At 49.1% G+C, this 16,905-nt stretch overlaps 1 protein-coding gene across 4 annotated transcripts in view; it reads right to left on the reverse strand.

The window, feature by feature from the left end:
* Positions 1 to 16,905, reverse strand: part of PPP1R9A (protein phosphatase 1 regulatory subunit 9A) — a 2,290,846-nt gene that overhangs the window by 60,727 nt on the left and 2,213,214 nt on the right. For 2 of the 4 annotated variants that reach the window (XM_069648562.1, XM_069648560.1), the window contains one exon: positions 10,900 to 10,923. The exons of the other annotated variants lie outside the window; for them this stretch is intronic. In XM_069648562.1, the coding sequence (XP_069504663.1) occupies positions 10,900 to 10,923 (24 nt within the window). The remainder of the gene's footprint in view (positions 1 to 10,899; positions 10,924 to 16,905) is intronic. 4 annotated transcript variants of the gene reach the window in all.

The raw sequence follows: 16,905 nt of genomic DNA on the forward strand, positions 1-16,905 counted from the left end.
TTACCCTTTTCTAGGGGACTGTAGTCAGCCTCAGAAATGGAGTCGGGGGGAAGTCTTAAAGACACTGAAGGTGCTGTGTGACACACAAAAGAAGGGGGCTACTGAAGTGGTGTACTCCAGAGTCCACAATCACAAAAACAGAGAAATATACTTGCCAAAACAGAGGTAAGAGTGGGGGAAAAGCTCACACTCTTACCAAGTGGAAAAAATAAACTCCAGAAGTCCAGCAAAGCTGCTGGGGGACTCACTAGGTGAGGGAAATTAGCCATAAGTGAGAATTCTCCCTAACATAGAGCTATGAAGCTCACTGCATCTTTAGTGTGATGGGTTTGCCAGTAGATGTTGGATCAGCAGTGCTGTGTTTCTTATCTTAGATCTGGTTAGGTTTGCCTTCTCTTATGCTGTACATCTGTACACATGTTGTGCCACTCATCTGTTACATTTCTGCTGTTTCTGTCCCCTGTCTCAATAGAAGAACAGTGGGCAATTGGAATCACAGTAGCCAGAAACATACCTCTGACCTACCAGAAGCATGTTTATGTGCATAGCTTGCTGGCAGTGTACAGCACTTACAGCCAATTCTAAAAACCTCCAACCATGGTGCACAACCAAAGGTCGGTAAGATGGCAAGAGCTTTAGGGGCATTGATGAAGGCAACAGAGATGATTGGGTCAGGAATCATTCCCTTAAATCCAGAATCCTGTTTCCCTAACCATTAACCTGCCATGTACCCTTCACCTAGTACCTATCATATCTGAATAAAAATGCTATTATGTTTGATATTTTTATGAAGATGATAATGAAAAACTACATTTCGTACATCCATAGATACATAAAGTGTACATAGATATACACAAATGTTCCTGTGTGTAGTACATGTTTACCGCACCGTATGCATACCTAATCAGTATATTAAATTATCAAGAATCAAAAAAGTATATTCAGAAGCAAGAACTGCAAATAAGTAAAAGAAAAAAAATGCTGAAAGCTATTCTAGTTTTGGATTTCGTTGGTACTCGTGACGAGTCCTGCTTTGTTACAATCACTCCGCTCACCAGTTGCCTCTTTGTCGTCTTTGCATTTTCTTTGATAGAGAAAAACAATTCCCACGACCTGACCAGTGCCTCGATGAGCTCTCTCTATGTCAAGCATCCTTCTTTGCACCAAAATGCTGCATCATAGAACAATTACAAATCCTATAGGCACATATGCTTTCCTTTGAAAAGTACATTAAGTTTACCCTTTAGAAGGTAAATCCTAGCAAGGATCTGCTGCCCTCAAGACTCCTGCTAGAACCCAATGGGGATGACTTAAGAGTCAATCCTCTGCTGTGGCCATTTCCACATGCCTCATCTCCCAGTAGAGTAACTGTAGTGCAAACCTAAGCATGAATGGATACATCAAAATGGTGGAAGTCTCTTCCCTGAGACAGAGCTCCCCTGCTACCTTTTCTCCGCCCATGACCTGCCTCCATGGGAACAAAGGGCATTTTTCTGCAAAGATCTCCTCTTGCCTATTCATCCCCTGCTAAGCAGGCTCCAAGGAGTTGTTATGGCTTCAGATCAACCTTCAGAAGCCAATAGGTGTGTGAGATGTTAAAGCCTTACGTGAGGGATACACAGAATGTTCCTAAAGTGGCTGAAACCATGCGCTATCAGTTCAGAAGATCAAAGGTTTTCTCACAAAAAACTGCTATCATTCATCTAGTGAGCCAATGATCATAATGCACATTTAGTAACTTGAAATCAGTAAAAGCATGAATTGGTTTTAACTTTATTTCTCTTCACATCACACTATTTACCCTTTGAGGAAAATTGCAATATATATAGATTTACCTAGCATCCATTTCCAATATGCTAGTATGCTAGTATGAACATTGGCAATACCAATGGCTTTTAACATAGGGCTTCATGAATTGAAGTAAACCTTCATTCCTGACGGTAAAATGATGGCCTGATCAGACTTTTGTGATTCATAATATACTTTACCAAGTCTATCTTTTAGAATTGATGAAGTCAGCAAAGCCAACAGCGTTTATTGTTTTCTCCCTAGTGCCAAACTGTCTGCACAAGAGAGATAACAGGACAAGGTGCTTTATAGTTCCTGCATGTACACATTTGAAGCAACATATTAGATTTATATCAGAAATGTGACCAATTCCATTTTCAGCTAGTGATATGTCTTTGGACTGTGCACGGCAGAAGTATGCATGCATCCATTACACAGATAACAGTGGTTATGTTACATGCTCACTCTGCCTGCAGTCAGCTAATGGGTAATTGCTGGCACCACTTTTTTCTACTGTGTAAATATAGCAAGTGTGACTGGTTAAAAGAGCACATTTGTACAGAGAAACCACCTTTACTTTGTGCCGCAAAAAAGAAACACACTGGAGAGTAAACCTTGCCGATGTGTCATAACTTGCTTCTTGGAATGTCCTGCATCACATGTTTCCTCAGTTTATAAAGTAATCTCCTTTGGAATGAGTTAGTGGGAAAACAGATTGTCTGCCACTCAATGGCAATGTGAGGGAGAACGTAGGCTGGGGTAACAAAATATGGAAGTCTGGAATACCAAACCCATTCTTAGAAGGAAGCTTAGCTGATTTTTAGAGAGCATTAACAGTTCCCTTTTTATCTAGTGGGTCTTACCACAGTGGTAGCCAATTGGAATTTGCAATATCTTTGTGATTGCAGTCACTGGAATGGTAGGGAGAGTTGTTTTGGTCTGCAATATAAGAGCGTTATTGATAAAGTATTCCAAATTTTATATATATATATATATATATATATATATATATACATTTCAGAGGTATGCTGATGATACCATAATGTATTGCAAGGCCGAGCGCCGGTTGTAGAAGTCCAACTCGCCAGACGATCTGCGCTCTCCATCCTCTCTCCATTCCCCTTAAGAATCTCTTAATATTTGCAAAAAAGGAACAAGTTACTTACCTGTAATTGTTGTTCTCCAGCATGGGTCTGGCATGGATTCACATGCTCATGAATATTGCCCGTCGTCAGGCTGGGAATCCTCGGTAAAGAAAAAATAAGTTTCAGTTTCGGTTCTGAACTGTCTTTCTCCTAATAACCAATGACTGCCCTCTACCTAAACCCCTCCTCTGGCAGCCATCTTCGGATTTGGTAGCACGTAAAGTGGCAGTAGGACCAAGGGAAGAGCCGGAGAGGGGTAGGAGGGAGGGTTCGCAAGTGAATCCATGCCAGACCCATGCTGGAGAACAACAGTTACAGGTAAGTAACTTGTTCCTTCTCCAGCATGGGGTCTGGCATGGATTCACATGCTCATGAATACAAGAATACCAAGCAGTACATACATGCACAACCACGGGAGGTGGCAAGGCTAAACATTAAGCATTTCATCAACTCAACAATAAGCATCTCTTACCTCCTCACCAGGCCCACCTTCAGGTTAACAGGTTGCGCAGCACCTCCTGGCCGACTCTGGACTCCTCCCTGGAATCCCAGGTCGACGCAGTAGAATCTCGTGAAGGTGTGCGTTGACCTCCACGTAGCAGCCCGGCAGATGTCCAGCAGGGGCACACCAGATAGGAACGCCGTGGTAGCAGCGATCGCTCTGGTTGAATGGGCTCTCAGACGGCCAGGCAACGATTGGTTTGCCAACCGGTGACAGTGCATGATGCAGCCGGAGAGCCATCTGGAAATGGAAGCCTTCGAGAGGGCCTTCCCTTGGATCAAAGGTCCAAAGTTCACAAACAGCTGTGATGTCTTCCGAAAACTCTTTGTGTGGTCTACGTAGAACTTCAGCGCTCTAGCTACATCCAGCGAGTGCAAAGTCCTCTCAGCCGGCAACAAGGGCAATGGGAAGAAAACGGGTAACACCAAGGGCTCGTTGAGATGGAAGTCCGACGGCACCTTGGGCATGCAGGAGGGGTGCGTCCTCAGCACCACCCTCATCTCGTGGAAAGTCAGGTACTTGGATCCCTCCCACTTGTCGTGCGGAGGTGATGGCCACAAGAAACGCTGTTTTTCACGACAGGAACTTCAACGGTGCCGAATGCAGAGGCTCAAATGGAGGGCCCATGAGCCTGCTCAGCACCACGTTCAGCTCCCACGCCGGGGCCAGAGCCTTCACCGGCGGGAACGATCAGAACAGTCCCTTCATGAACTCCTTCACCAGGCGATGGGACCACAGGGATGAGCATCCCAGAGTTCTGGTGTAGCGGGAGATAGCCGCCAGATGGATCTTGATGGAGGCATGGGCCAGCCCCGCCTTGGCCAGCGATAGCAAGTACGGCAGCACTTGAGGGGCCGTAATCCGTAGAGGGATAACCTTCTGTGCCCGGCTCCAGGCAGAAAACCTCTTCCATTTGTGTCCATAGCACTTGAGAGTTGAGGACGCCCTGGCCTTTGCAAGCACTTCCTTGCAGTCTGCAGGGATATAGTACCCTCCAAACTCTAGTGCTGCAGGAGCCAGGCCTGCAAGTTCAGCGACCCTAGGTTGTGGTGGAGCATGGCGCCTCTTTCCCTGGAGAGGAGATCCGCGTCCGTTGGCAGTTTGACTGGGGGGGGGACGCTGACATATCCAGAAGGTCCAGGAACCAGATCTGTCTTGGCCATGCCGGTGCGACGAGGATCATCCTGCACTGGGACTGTCTGAGCTGGTTGATGAGTCGCAGCAGCAACGGCAACGGGGGGAATGCATAGAGGAACAGGCCGTCCCAGGGGAATGAGAAGGCATTGCCCATGCTCCCCGGCTGGGGAAACCTGCTGGCGAACCTCCGGCACTTGGTGTTCATCGCCGTCGCAAATAAGTTGATCTGAGGATTGCCCTATCGTTGGAATAGCAGATCCAATTGATCCTGTCGCAGCTTCCACTCATGGCACGAGCGCAGCTCCCTGCTGAGAGAGTCGACAATGGTGTTCTTTATTCCTGTCAGGTGGAAGGGTACCAGAGACATCCCTTGGGTGACGGCCCAGTACCACAGATCCTGGGCCTCCTTGGATAGGGCTGGGGATCTGGTTCCTCCCTGCTTCCGGATGTAGAACATCGTGGTGGTGTTGTCGGTGAAGATCCTCACCACCTTGCCCTTGAGGGACGGAAGCAACGACCTGAGGTCCCAGAACACGGCTCGGAGCTCCAGGACGTTGATGTGTAGTGACCTCTCCTCCGGGAGCAAAAGGCCTCTTGCATGGAGATCTCCGGTGCGCGCTCCCCATCCCTCCAGGGAGGCATCCGTCGTCACCGTCTCCTGATGTGCCGGGGTCTGGAAGTCTATACCCGCCGCGAGGTGCGTGCGGGTGCCCCACCACGGGATCGCTTGGGGGAAGGTCTCGTTGAGCGAGATCCTGACTTCAAAGCTGCCCGCCGCTTGCATCCAACGGGTGTCGAGGAACTCTTGCAGTGGACGCATCCGCAGCCTGCACTGGCGCACGAGGTAGATGCACGAGGACATCATGCTGAGAAGGGACTTGATGGACCTCACCATGGTCGACAGCCGTTGCACCTTGCCCAGGATGGCCTTCGTCCTTTCCTCCGATGGAGAGGCCAATCGCGCCACTGTGTCAAGCCTGGCTCCCAGGAACAGTGCGACTTGCGATGGGACCAAGTGGGATTTCGCGAAGTTCATGGAAAATCCTAGATCTGTGAGCTGCTGGACAGTCTTTGCTGTGTGCTCGACGGCGAGTTCTCTTGTCCTTGCCCGGATGAGCCAATCGTCCAGGTAGGGGTAGACGTGGATCCCCTGCAGGTGCAGCCGCACCACCACTGGTGCTAGGCACTTGGTGAATACCCTGGGTGCCGACTTCAATCCGAAGGGAAGGGCCTTGAACTGGTAGTGCCGCCCTTGGACTACGAATCTGAGGAACTTTCGATATATTTTTAGAATGGGGATGTGGAAGTAGGCATCCTCCAGGTCCCGCGACGATAGGAAGTCGCCCTCCTCCAGCTGCCCCAGCACGTGCTGGAGAGTGACCATCCGGAACTTCTGGGACTTGATGTACTTGTTTAAACAACGAAGTTCCAGGATGGGTCGCCAGCCGCCGGTCTTCTTTCTTACGAGGAAGTAACGTGAGTACACTCCGTAGCCCCAGAGCCTCTTTGGGATGAGCTTGATGGCTCCTTTCTTCAGCATCGCCCTTACTTCAGCAGCAGTGGAGGGATTTGGTTTTCCTTCCTGGCCACGGGTGGAATGCGGGGGCACTTCTTTAGAAAGTCGTGAGTGTGCCCGCGGGCCAGGGCATCCAGCACCCATCGGTCAGTGGAGATGGACTCCCACCCGCTGATGAACTTCGCCAGCCGGCCTCCCACCGAGTGTTCAGGTGGGGGCCCGACGCAACGGCCGGTTCAGTCCTGCTTGGTGGCGGCCTTGCCGCCTTGGCCTCCTTGACGACGATGAGATCCTCCTGACTTGCCGCGTCCTTTGTAGGCCTCCTGCGACGAGGAGCGGGCCGCCTGACGGTACGTCGAGGAGCCGCTGATGAATCCTTTGGAGGAACCTTGCTTGCCTCCGGAGTTCCGAAATGGCAGCCTTTGTTGCTGCAAAACTCCCAAGGCCTGCGCCGTCTCTGTGTCGGCCTTGATGGCCTGCAGTGACTCGTCCACTGTCTTGCCAAACAGGTTGTTCCCGTCGAAAGGCATGTCCAAAACTCTGGTTTGCACGTCCTGGTGGAAATCGGTTGCCTTGAGCCAACCATGCCAGCGAAGGCAAACACTGTTGCCCATCTGGTGGAAGCCGGTGTCAGCAATGTCCGTGGCCACCGTTATGGCATGGTCCGACGCCACCTCATCTTCCTGCAGGATCTCCAGGGCCTCAGCCCTCTTGTCGTCCGGGAGGAAGTCCAGCAGAGGAGCGATCTTGAATCACAGCTCCCTGTCGTAGCGGGCCACAATCGCGAGGGCGTTGGCCGCTTTAATCGTCATCGCCGCCGACGAGATGACCCGTTGTCCCATGGCATCCAATTTCTTCCCTTCGCCGTCCAGCGGGGAGGTCGAAGTTGAAGCCATCACCCCCGTCGCTGTCTTCTTGGCCGCCACTAAGACGACCAAATCCGGAGTCGGCTGCGCCTTAAGGCACATGGGGGCAGAATCCGGGACCCGGTACTTCTTCTCGTACCGGTCTCTCTTGGCAGGGGTCGTGGACGGGTTCTTCAGGAGCTCCAGCACCTCGTCCCAGATGTCGTCAAGTAACAGGACCAAGAGGACCGTCTTCCTCTCGGCCTCACGCCGTTGATAGAGGAAACCTTCCTTCTTCTGTTCTACGGGGCAGAGCTGGAAGAGCTCGGATGCCCTGGCGATCATGGCTTGGAAGGAGCCAATTTCGTCGGGCGGAGAGGCCCAAGGAGGTGGTGATGGAAGGCCCATCCTGTTGTCACCACCGTCGTCATCTATCCCCGTCGTGGCCGTCTCTGTTCCCGTGTCATCTCTTTGATCCGGGGAAGGAGATGAAGACTGTGAGGGCCGGCTGGAAGGGCGGTGGAGGATGAGTTCTCCTCCACTTGCTTGGAGGGCTTCCCGATGGTCCAGGCTCTGCTGGGTCGTCTGTTGGGGTAAGGGCAACCTTGTCCTTATGTCTGTACACAAGGCCTGGATCGCCATCAACATTGCTCCTGAGTTGTCCTGTGGCCCAGGTACCGGCTGCGACGGGCGCGACGGTTGGGGAGTGGAATCCTCCACCTCCACTGAACCTCATCAGCGTCACCGTCACTTTCTTCGTCAGCCTCGTCGGGATCCCTCCTGTGGGACCGGACTCCCTCGAACCTCTTATCCAGGATCTTCACGACTTCAGCCAGCTCCTCTTCAAAGGCTGTATCTGTGTCCGTGATGGCCACTGCCCCCCCTCTTTTTCCACTGGGGTCTTATCGATGGGTTGAAAAGAGGATTCCCTCCGCGGTGGCAGGGAAACTCTGGGCCCCGATGTCCCCTCCACTGGGGTAGCCTCGACAGGCTTCGCCAGGGCTGCCACAACTCTCTCAATAGAGGCCTTAGCCGGGTGAATCAAGGCCTTTGCGACTTTGGACGCACATGAGGCCTTTATCTTGGGGGGAGGGTCGCCGCCTCGCTCCCCCTCGGCTGTCTCTGTTGGGATCGACCGGGACTTTTCCCGAAGCTTACCCATGTTCTCCGACTTCCTTTCCCCGAGCCAGAGCGTTGGCTCGTGGTTGATTGCGTCGGTGAAAGTGCACCCTGCCTGGCAGCCGAGGAGCCCGACCGTTCGGCGCTCCCGCTGCCCGCTGACCCCCGGTGCTTTGCCTTTTGTTGGGCCCCTGTCACCAGAGTGCCCTCAAAGGTCTTAGAAGACCGCTCGGACCTCTTCTTCTTCTCACCTGCTAATGTGCTCTTCCCCTCAAGCCAGTTGGTGAGGCGGATACGCCGATCCTTCATGGTCCGCTCCGACATGTTCTTGTAAAATGCACAGTACTTCTGCACGTGCGTTTTGTCATCATGAAGGCAATAGAGGCATCTAGAATGCTCGTCCTCCTTGAAGACATTCTGCAAACTGCATCCAGGGCAGCTCCTGAACAGCTTGGATCCGGGCATTGTACTCCCTTTGTCCTGGGCCATGTCCACGCGGGGTAGGCCTCAAAGATCTTCTGGATTGCGGAAGCGGAACTCGATGAAAACTTTGCCCTTGAGGGGCGTAGAAAATTCTGAAACGGTTCCCTGTTAATCGATAGTAGAAACGGTGGAGCTTGAGGCTCGATTGACCGAACAAATGAGATTAAACTCCTTGAAAAATCGCAAAACGCAGTAAATGCTTGAGAGCTAGGACTCCCAACACTTGAGCGTGCAGTAGAAATCCAAAGATGGCTGCCAGAGGAGGGGCTTAGGTAGAGGGCAGTCATTGGCTGGGGGCAGTATGACCCAGAGACCAGTGATTGGTTATTAGGAGAAAGACAGTTCAGAAACGAAACTGAAACTGACGACGGGGAATATTCATGAGCATGTGAATCCATACCAGACCCCATGCTGGAGAACCGCACCACTCTTCACTTACTCTTTCGCTCTCCAACACCCTTGTCTTCTTCAGTTACTCAATTATATTCTTGCCCCTCGTCCTCCTGACCTCCCCTCTCATGTAAACCCGTGCCCACTGACCAGCTAATTTTTTCACTTGTAAATTCATATCTTAGCGTTCCTCTTTCTCAAACATCACCCTTGTGTCTCCTCCTCCTCCCTTGGATTCTCCACCACTCTCTTCTGTCTTCTTGGCTACCTCTTCCTACTTGGCCAGTGCTCATCCCACGGGCTCCCCATTAGATCCTATTGCTGCCTCTCTCATCTCTTATATCTATCCATCCCTGATTCCATATCTCACGGCTCTTGTCAATCTGTCTCTGCGTTCATTAACTTTCCCTTCCTCTTTTAAGCATGCTGTTTTCATTCCCATCCTCAAAAAACCTACCCTTGACTCTTCCTTGTCATCTAATGTTTACCCTATCTCTCTACTCCCACTCTTATCTTACTCCTTGAGAGGGTTGTCTACGCTCAGATTTCTTCTTATCTCCACTAAATAGATTAATGGAATTAAGTCCATGAGTGGAGCGTCCGCTCAGTGTACTGAATAGTTTTTACTGCCTCTCATTTAAGTCGCTCAACAGCCACCTTTTTACTATCTATGAGCACAGGAGAGATGACCCTTGAAAAATACTAATTGTCTTCTTTGGTCTTGAAGATAGTGGCGGATTCAGTGACACTGAAACCAGTCGACCTGCATCTTGGATATCCTTTTGACGAGTGCTATAGGCATAACTGATTAATTGTGTGCTTTATGAGCATTGTCGCTTGTGGTTTAATACGACTGTACAATTATCTTGTGGACAAATTACATTGTCACACACTGAGGGTGGCTAAAATAAAGTAAAACTCATCACGCCTTAAATGCTGAATGGGTCTGTCCTGCCCCTTGTGTTTTAATTATGTTTTGGTTTTAAAAATACTTTCGTTTTGCACCTTTCTCCCAGGGCTGGGTAAATGGATCATGCTATTTTGCTCACTGCTAATGTGGTCTACATTTGTATTTGTATTTCTTTATTTATATAGCGCACCTGGCCCAAGGGCATCTGGGCACATATCTTAAGTTACAGTCACAGCATCAATATACATAAACATGCCATAGGTTACATTAATATATACAATTACAAACATACTGTACATGGTGAAATATATACAAGAAAGTTACAGATATTTAAAGTGTTGCGATCAGTTTAAGGCAGTTACAGTGAGTTAACTGGTCCTCGTATTCGGGTTACATTGTAGGATACGGGCACAGTGGACAAATAGGGCAAGTCTTGGTTGGTGACCATACATTTATGATACTTGTCTCATTCATTTGTTTGGGTTTAGTGGAGGGACATATTCCTTTTTTCCTATCCCAGTTAGACAGGTAGCGAAACGTCATTCCCTAGGGTCATCTTGCGTCTTCTTTGAGGGAGAGTGAAAGTTTAGTTAGTCTTGTTTGATTGAATCAAAGCATTACACTTGTTTGTATACTTGTGTTTGTCACCCATGTGTGTTACAACAACTACAACTTTACTATTAACATCCCTCTACAATGGTTTCAGACATATGTATTTTTTAAAAAAGGGGTTTGGGGTGGTTATCTAAACGTTTACATGAAAAATATTAGTAGGTATTTGATTCGTATTCATTGTTGCTCATATATTGGTTTATTTCCATATTGGTTGATTGTAATGTGACGATGGCTTTTTTGGCTCTATTCTTCTTGCCCTTTGCCACCACAGTTTGTGAACTGAAAAATACTTTTTACAAATCCCATCATATCTTCAATAACCAGGGTGTGGCATTCCCTGAACTCATGCTTCACTTCCGTAGATGAATGAATTGTGGAGATGTACAGGATTAATTGATCACACAATGATATCACAAAACCGCACTGGTGATAGATTCTAAACAACTCACCTCATCATCTATCATATCCAGGCTCTGTGTCCGGCAGCAATGCAAAATACGGGAGAAAAGAATTTGAGCAGAAATAATGAGGAATATACAAATTAGGCAGAATACAAATTAGGCAGAATAAAACACACAATGTAGAGAAGTAACGGATTATGTGTTAAACTTGTTTTGGAGAAAGGTATGTTGCAAGTATTGATAGTTCAATGACTTTTTACAGTCATGGCAGATTAGGAGTGAGCATCCCACCAATGTCTTTAGGCAATGTTGTGTTGAGGTTAGGGAGCATTCGACATTCACGAGTTTGCTTGAGTCTTGCAATTTCCCTTCTCTTTAATAGGGTATTCTACGTATTTCAAAAAATGGCTTTGATAATAAATTCGGCACAATAAAGCGGTTTTATTTATTGAGTGTTTACTGTTTCCTACTCCTACCCCGTAATGTTTCTTTTTTTGTTTTCCAGCTTTAACCCCTTCCCATTCGCACAATAGGTGAACTTTCTGAATTCAAACATACTGCATAAAACTTTATTCAAAAGATGGTTTCACAATTAGCCACAAGAAACTCAGGAGGAAATTGAACTTGAATGTCCACACAGGGTTGATCACCCTGTGCCGGAAATCCTCTCAGTATTTCAGCAAGGCTTGATCCCTACAGACCATTGTGGCCTTGTTTGTGTGTGCTAGATAGGAGCCACAGTCTGTAGGTACCCATTGTCATAAAAGCTGGCATCTTCATGGCGGCGGCCATTACTGAACTCCACTGTGCGTGCATGGGAGAGATCAATACTGATTCACTGCATTGGTATTGACAGGCCCAGGAGCCTGTGGTTAGATCAGACTACCCTGGCTGACAGTCAATATATACCAGTACTTGGACAGTTGTAAACAGTGCACATGCTGTCTTTTTTGTGTACCCCACAAAGGCAATGCACATTAGATGCATCTGAAAACCAAGGACCATGTGCTCAGTTTCTAAGAGATAAACAGAGAAGCCATGCATTGGTGATTACCGGTTATACAGCCTGCCAGTGAGTAGTTTTACACATATCTGTATATGTCGAGGAGTTTAGGCAGAAGCTTTCCAGAATGTTCAAATATGCCAGTTACTGATAGGGATTATTTTCTGAGTTCAGATTAGGAACTGTGCAGGTATACAGCCTGTGTGACCTCTATGACACTAGATTTGTTGTACTCCGACTTCCATGATTCCTCTCCATTGACTATTCTAGCTGGGGCTGGTGGGAGTTAGAGTTTAAAAGACCTGGAGAGCCAAATTCTTCAAACCCATGCACCAGAGGGCATCCGACAGAGGTAACAAACTGAAGAGGGATCGGGAAGCCTGCCACTACCCCCACTCCTACTAAATTCATGACGAGGAAGAAGGCCAGAAAACACTGCAATCACCCATTCTGTTTTGGACGACTTCCCAACGGACCCATGATTGACAAGTACATTGAGAGGCATCCCCTAAGCCAGCCATACTGACCAAGGGACATACAGATCTATCCATGCATGGATGAAAAGCCACAGGCTATGTTTAGAGACACCTGTATGGACAGTTTGAACAAACCCCAAAAAGACAATTTGCTGATGTCTTTAGAGACACCAAGACATAGCAGTGATAGACATGAAGCACACGTGCCATCCACACTTCGGGGCACAAACAGGCACTTGAATACATGAAGAACACCAGCTTACAGTTCTATAGTTAGTGGACTGATACATATACATACTATCATTGCTTTTATTATTTTTGCCATTAGCCAAATGCAGCTGCGCAGAAACCGCAAGGCGCAAGAGATCCTGAGCAGAGCTTGCAGATGCTTACACGCCAATAACGTTATGGAACTGCAGGAGCACCTATGGGATCTGCCAGAGGCAAGTGTGACTAACCTATGGAAATGTAGTACAGCATGGACACGGGAGAAACCACATTATAATGTTTAGGAAAATTACAGCAGACGTCTGCCTCTGAGCAAGGGACGAGCTGAGCTGATTCAGGCTGGACAGAGAGCAAGACGTGTGATACAGAACCTGCAGTCAAGGTCAAGAGATATGGATGACATTCCAATCTCCAGACAACAAAGGGACCAGCTGCAGAAAATACATACAAATAAATCCTCATAATTCAGAACTGCACAGCTCAAATTCGTGGTCTCTGAACATGTGACGCAGCCGAAGAGACAATGGACAGCGATCAGCGGTGGCAAAGGAGTGCCGGTCCCAGGCAGCCAAGCTCAGACCGCAACAAGTATGCAACAATATGTAACACTTGTTGCGCCGGACAGGAGAGCACTCTCATAAGCAAAGTTACAATGCAGACACATAGCCATTCCCATCACCTTGAAGAGGTGTACAGGGTGCTGTGAGCTAGTTCCAGGCCTGGGGTGACAGCACTGACCAATCACAGTTTAGTATCCAGGGGTGGATGGAAGGGGGACACGGGCCAATGATGAGCCATTACTCTACAACAATGTAGAAGATAAACGTCATGGGGACGGGACAGGCCAGTCACCTGACATGATAGGGTCAGTAGAATAACATCTGTAATGCACACCCAATCACTTGGACCGATAGGTTTTCTAGAGATGGGCCCTAGTTGTGATGAATTGCTGGCGCCATTTGGAAGTAAAACCGGCCTGCGAGATGTGCATGGATATTTTCTGTTCCTGTGCTGATCCCTGTTGGTTTTGTCTATAATAAACCGCAGTTTGAACTTGCCGTTGACTGAGTCCTCCATGTATCCTCGGGGAGGATGTTGGGCCCTGCAAGTCTGCAGACTTCCAGTGTCCCTCTGGCATACCTGGGGGTCGATCCCCTTGTTAGCGGAGAGGATGGTTGGCTGCACCAGCCCGGCACCAGGTCGTCTCCTCCGCTGCCGAACTTGCGAGGCTGCAGAACCCTCGCATATTTCGAGAAGACAGGAAAACGCGTGGCCGTGGAAAGGCCGTCAGGAGCCCTTTGGAAATCATCCTACCCAATGTCAGCGAAGGGTCAAGGCAGATCAGGACGGGGAAGCAAGCACCTTCTGGAGGAGTCGGCAGCCGAGCAGTGCCAGCAGACCACGGAGTATAAGTATTCACCCAGTCTAACAGCATTTGTGGGTGTGAGGGAGGGTATTGAGTATTGTGAAGTATTGTTTAGCATTGTCGAGTGTTGTCAAAGTATTGTCTAGTATTATCAAAGTTAGTAGGGACAGGAGCGGAGATAGACGTCCTTCTTCTATGTTAGTGCACATTCGGTTTTAGAGGTAAACGGTTCTGGTGAATAACCTGGACTATTGACTCGAGGGCACGGATGACAGAAGATATGTAAATAAGTGGTTTTCCTGTGGGTTGGGCATTTTAGCTCGGGTCATAGATGACGGTATCCCCGTAAGGGAGCTGGCCTAGATTGCAGAAGGTGAGTCGACTGATTAAGTCTCCTGGAGTGAGACGTTTTGCACGTGAGGCAACGCCGCGGGTACAGTTCGATCACAAGAGAATATTGGTATACTCTGCCTGGAGGTGCGAAGACAGCTGTGGGGTTTTTGTGTGGGTTGGTAGTAGCATGCTATTACAGTGTGCGCGCTGTATTTGATTTTTCTGCACTACCTGGGTCAATAGACTGGTGATGTCACCCGTAGGTTTGTACATAGGCCACAGACAGCATGAGACGGTGAGGAGCTAGTATTGGAAACTTGGGACTGGCAGACTAGGTGAACCAGTGGCGGTGCGCGGGGGGCGCGTGCGCAAGATTGTGAGTGTGCCTGACGAAGTAGTGATTGTGAAGGAGGGGCGTGCGCGGAGCACGCCTGATGAGTTGTGGAGCCAGAGAGGCTCGTACAAATTGAAAGGTATTGCCATTATACTGTACCTTTCTCCCTGAATAGCAGACTATCGAAACCCTCGACTTGAAGTCAGGGAAGGGCATGAAAAACATGTATCAAGGGAAGTGCAGTGGGGACACCCCTTCAGCACCTGTATAAGATGCTCCCACCTTATCAGGAGAAGATTTATAAGTATAGCATAGAGTGGTCCAAAATTACAGAGGGGAAGTTAGCTAAACTCTGGCAAACCATGTCCATCTTGTGGAAGTTTCTCCAAAGACGTGCAGCAATCACTACTGACACACATACAGGGCACCTATAAGGGGAAGAAGCTAACGAAACGCATGGCCATATTCGAGTTGTGGCGCATGTTTCAGGAGGACGAGGAGGATTCAGCGAGGCGTCAGTGGATGGATGCTGAGCCAGCAGGACGTGAAGGAGACAGGGGCTCATCCCTCCGCACCTCCACATGTCCCTTCAAGTGTAGCATCCGATGACACAGACGATGAGCAAGGAATGCACCCAATGCGAGAATTAAGGGCAGCACAGGGGTACTCAAATCCTACATATAAGCCACCACCCTATACTAAGGAGGAGACCCCGAAAGGCACAGGGCAGCCAGCTACGAATCAAGGTGCGAGCAGCGAGGTGCAGAAGGGTGCGAGGGAGGGGCTCGGGAGCATAGCCACGAACGAGTGGATAGGAGGACAGATACTCCTGAAGCTGGAAGGGAAAACAGATGGAGAGGCAGAAGGGTCGACTAAGGCAGAGCAGAGCAAGAGCAGCAGGATAGAAAGACAAGGGAAGTGGAAGAGATTCAAGAGGAGTAGCAGAGTGGGAAACATGCAAGATAGCTGAGAGGGATCAGAGGAAGTTACAGTTGGATAGATTGGCAAGGGTACGAGCGTGCAGGGAGCAGGTCGAGCGAGCAGTATGGGCGATAAAGACACAAGGAGCTCTAGACAGGGGAGGCGACATACTCGAGGAGGATAGACACACCGAACCAGACAACACAAGCTTGCGGGGTAGGAGCACAGCAGAGAGAGAGAGACGGAGCAGGCCTAGGGACCTGAGGGTGGAGGAAGCAGGTATGATTTGAGGGACATTGACCTCAGCATGAAACCTGACATCAAGGAGGCTGAGTTTCACAGACGATTTCTGTAGTAACATGGACACAGGGTCTGACATAGAGGACAGATACAGTGGGGAAGAAAGGGGGGAACAGTTCTGATCCCAGTCAACGGGGACAGGAAAAGACAAGCAGGTGTCATGGGAGTTCAGGACACACATATATGGAGTAGGAGGGGGCAACTCGAGTGAGCAGACACGACTGGCAACCGACTTGCACACCTAAAAGGACACCAATACATATATCGATAGGCTTAGAAACCTCCCAGGACGAAGGAAAGGGGAGACAGCAATGGCTTGTTCAAGGGGACGGTTAACAAGGAGATATGACGACAACACCAGAGTACCCATACTAGAGCCAATAGATGTATGCACAGGCATCAAGGGTGAGTGAGGGGACCGACACGTCAGGCCGACTAGAAGGACGCATGAGGAGGAGGGGGGGTTCACACAGATGAACTTATCAGAGAGCGGAGGGAAACAACCTCACTATGTACCATGGAAGCATACAGACATGGAGAATGTGAAGTGTAGGCTGCCATCGTTGAATGCAGGGGCTGGAAAGTAGAATTGAGATGGAGAAGATGACAGCGGGACACAGGTTACCTGTGGGAGACGTAAAGGGACTCTTATGGCCTCATTACGAGGTTGGGGGTAGTCATGCCGCTATTAATGCCATGACTACCTCCAATACCGGTACCGTGCCCGGTCCTGTTCAATGAAGACTTACCTGTCTATTCCGACCTTTGCGGGACCGGTAAGTCCCGATTGAAAAAGCCATTCCCCATTCCCATTTCAGCCCCCATAGGCCTCAATGGAAAGGTGCTAATAACGGTACCGCAAATTGCGGTACCGTTATTAGCTCTGAAGTCCCTTAACGGGTCCCTTCCATAACGCCTGGTAAAACCAGGACCCGCTAAGGGACCTCGTAGTAGGACGGTAAGGGATTACCGGCACTGGTGCCCTTACAGGTGCCGGTAATCCCTTACCACCCACCTCGTAATGAGGCCCTTAGTGTCGATCTTAGGAGATGCAGCTGATGACATATGGAAAAGGGCGGGTTTCCCAGGGGTG

Source organism: Ambystoma mexicanum, chromosome 2q, assembly GCF_040938575.1.
Source record: "Ambystoma mexicanum isolate Mex_15411 chromosome 2q, UKY_AmexF1_1, whole genome shotgun sequence".
Lineage (NCBI taxonomy): Eukaryota > Metazoa > Chordata > Amphibia > Caudata > Ambystomatidae > Ambystoma > Ambystoma mexicanum.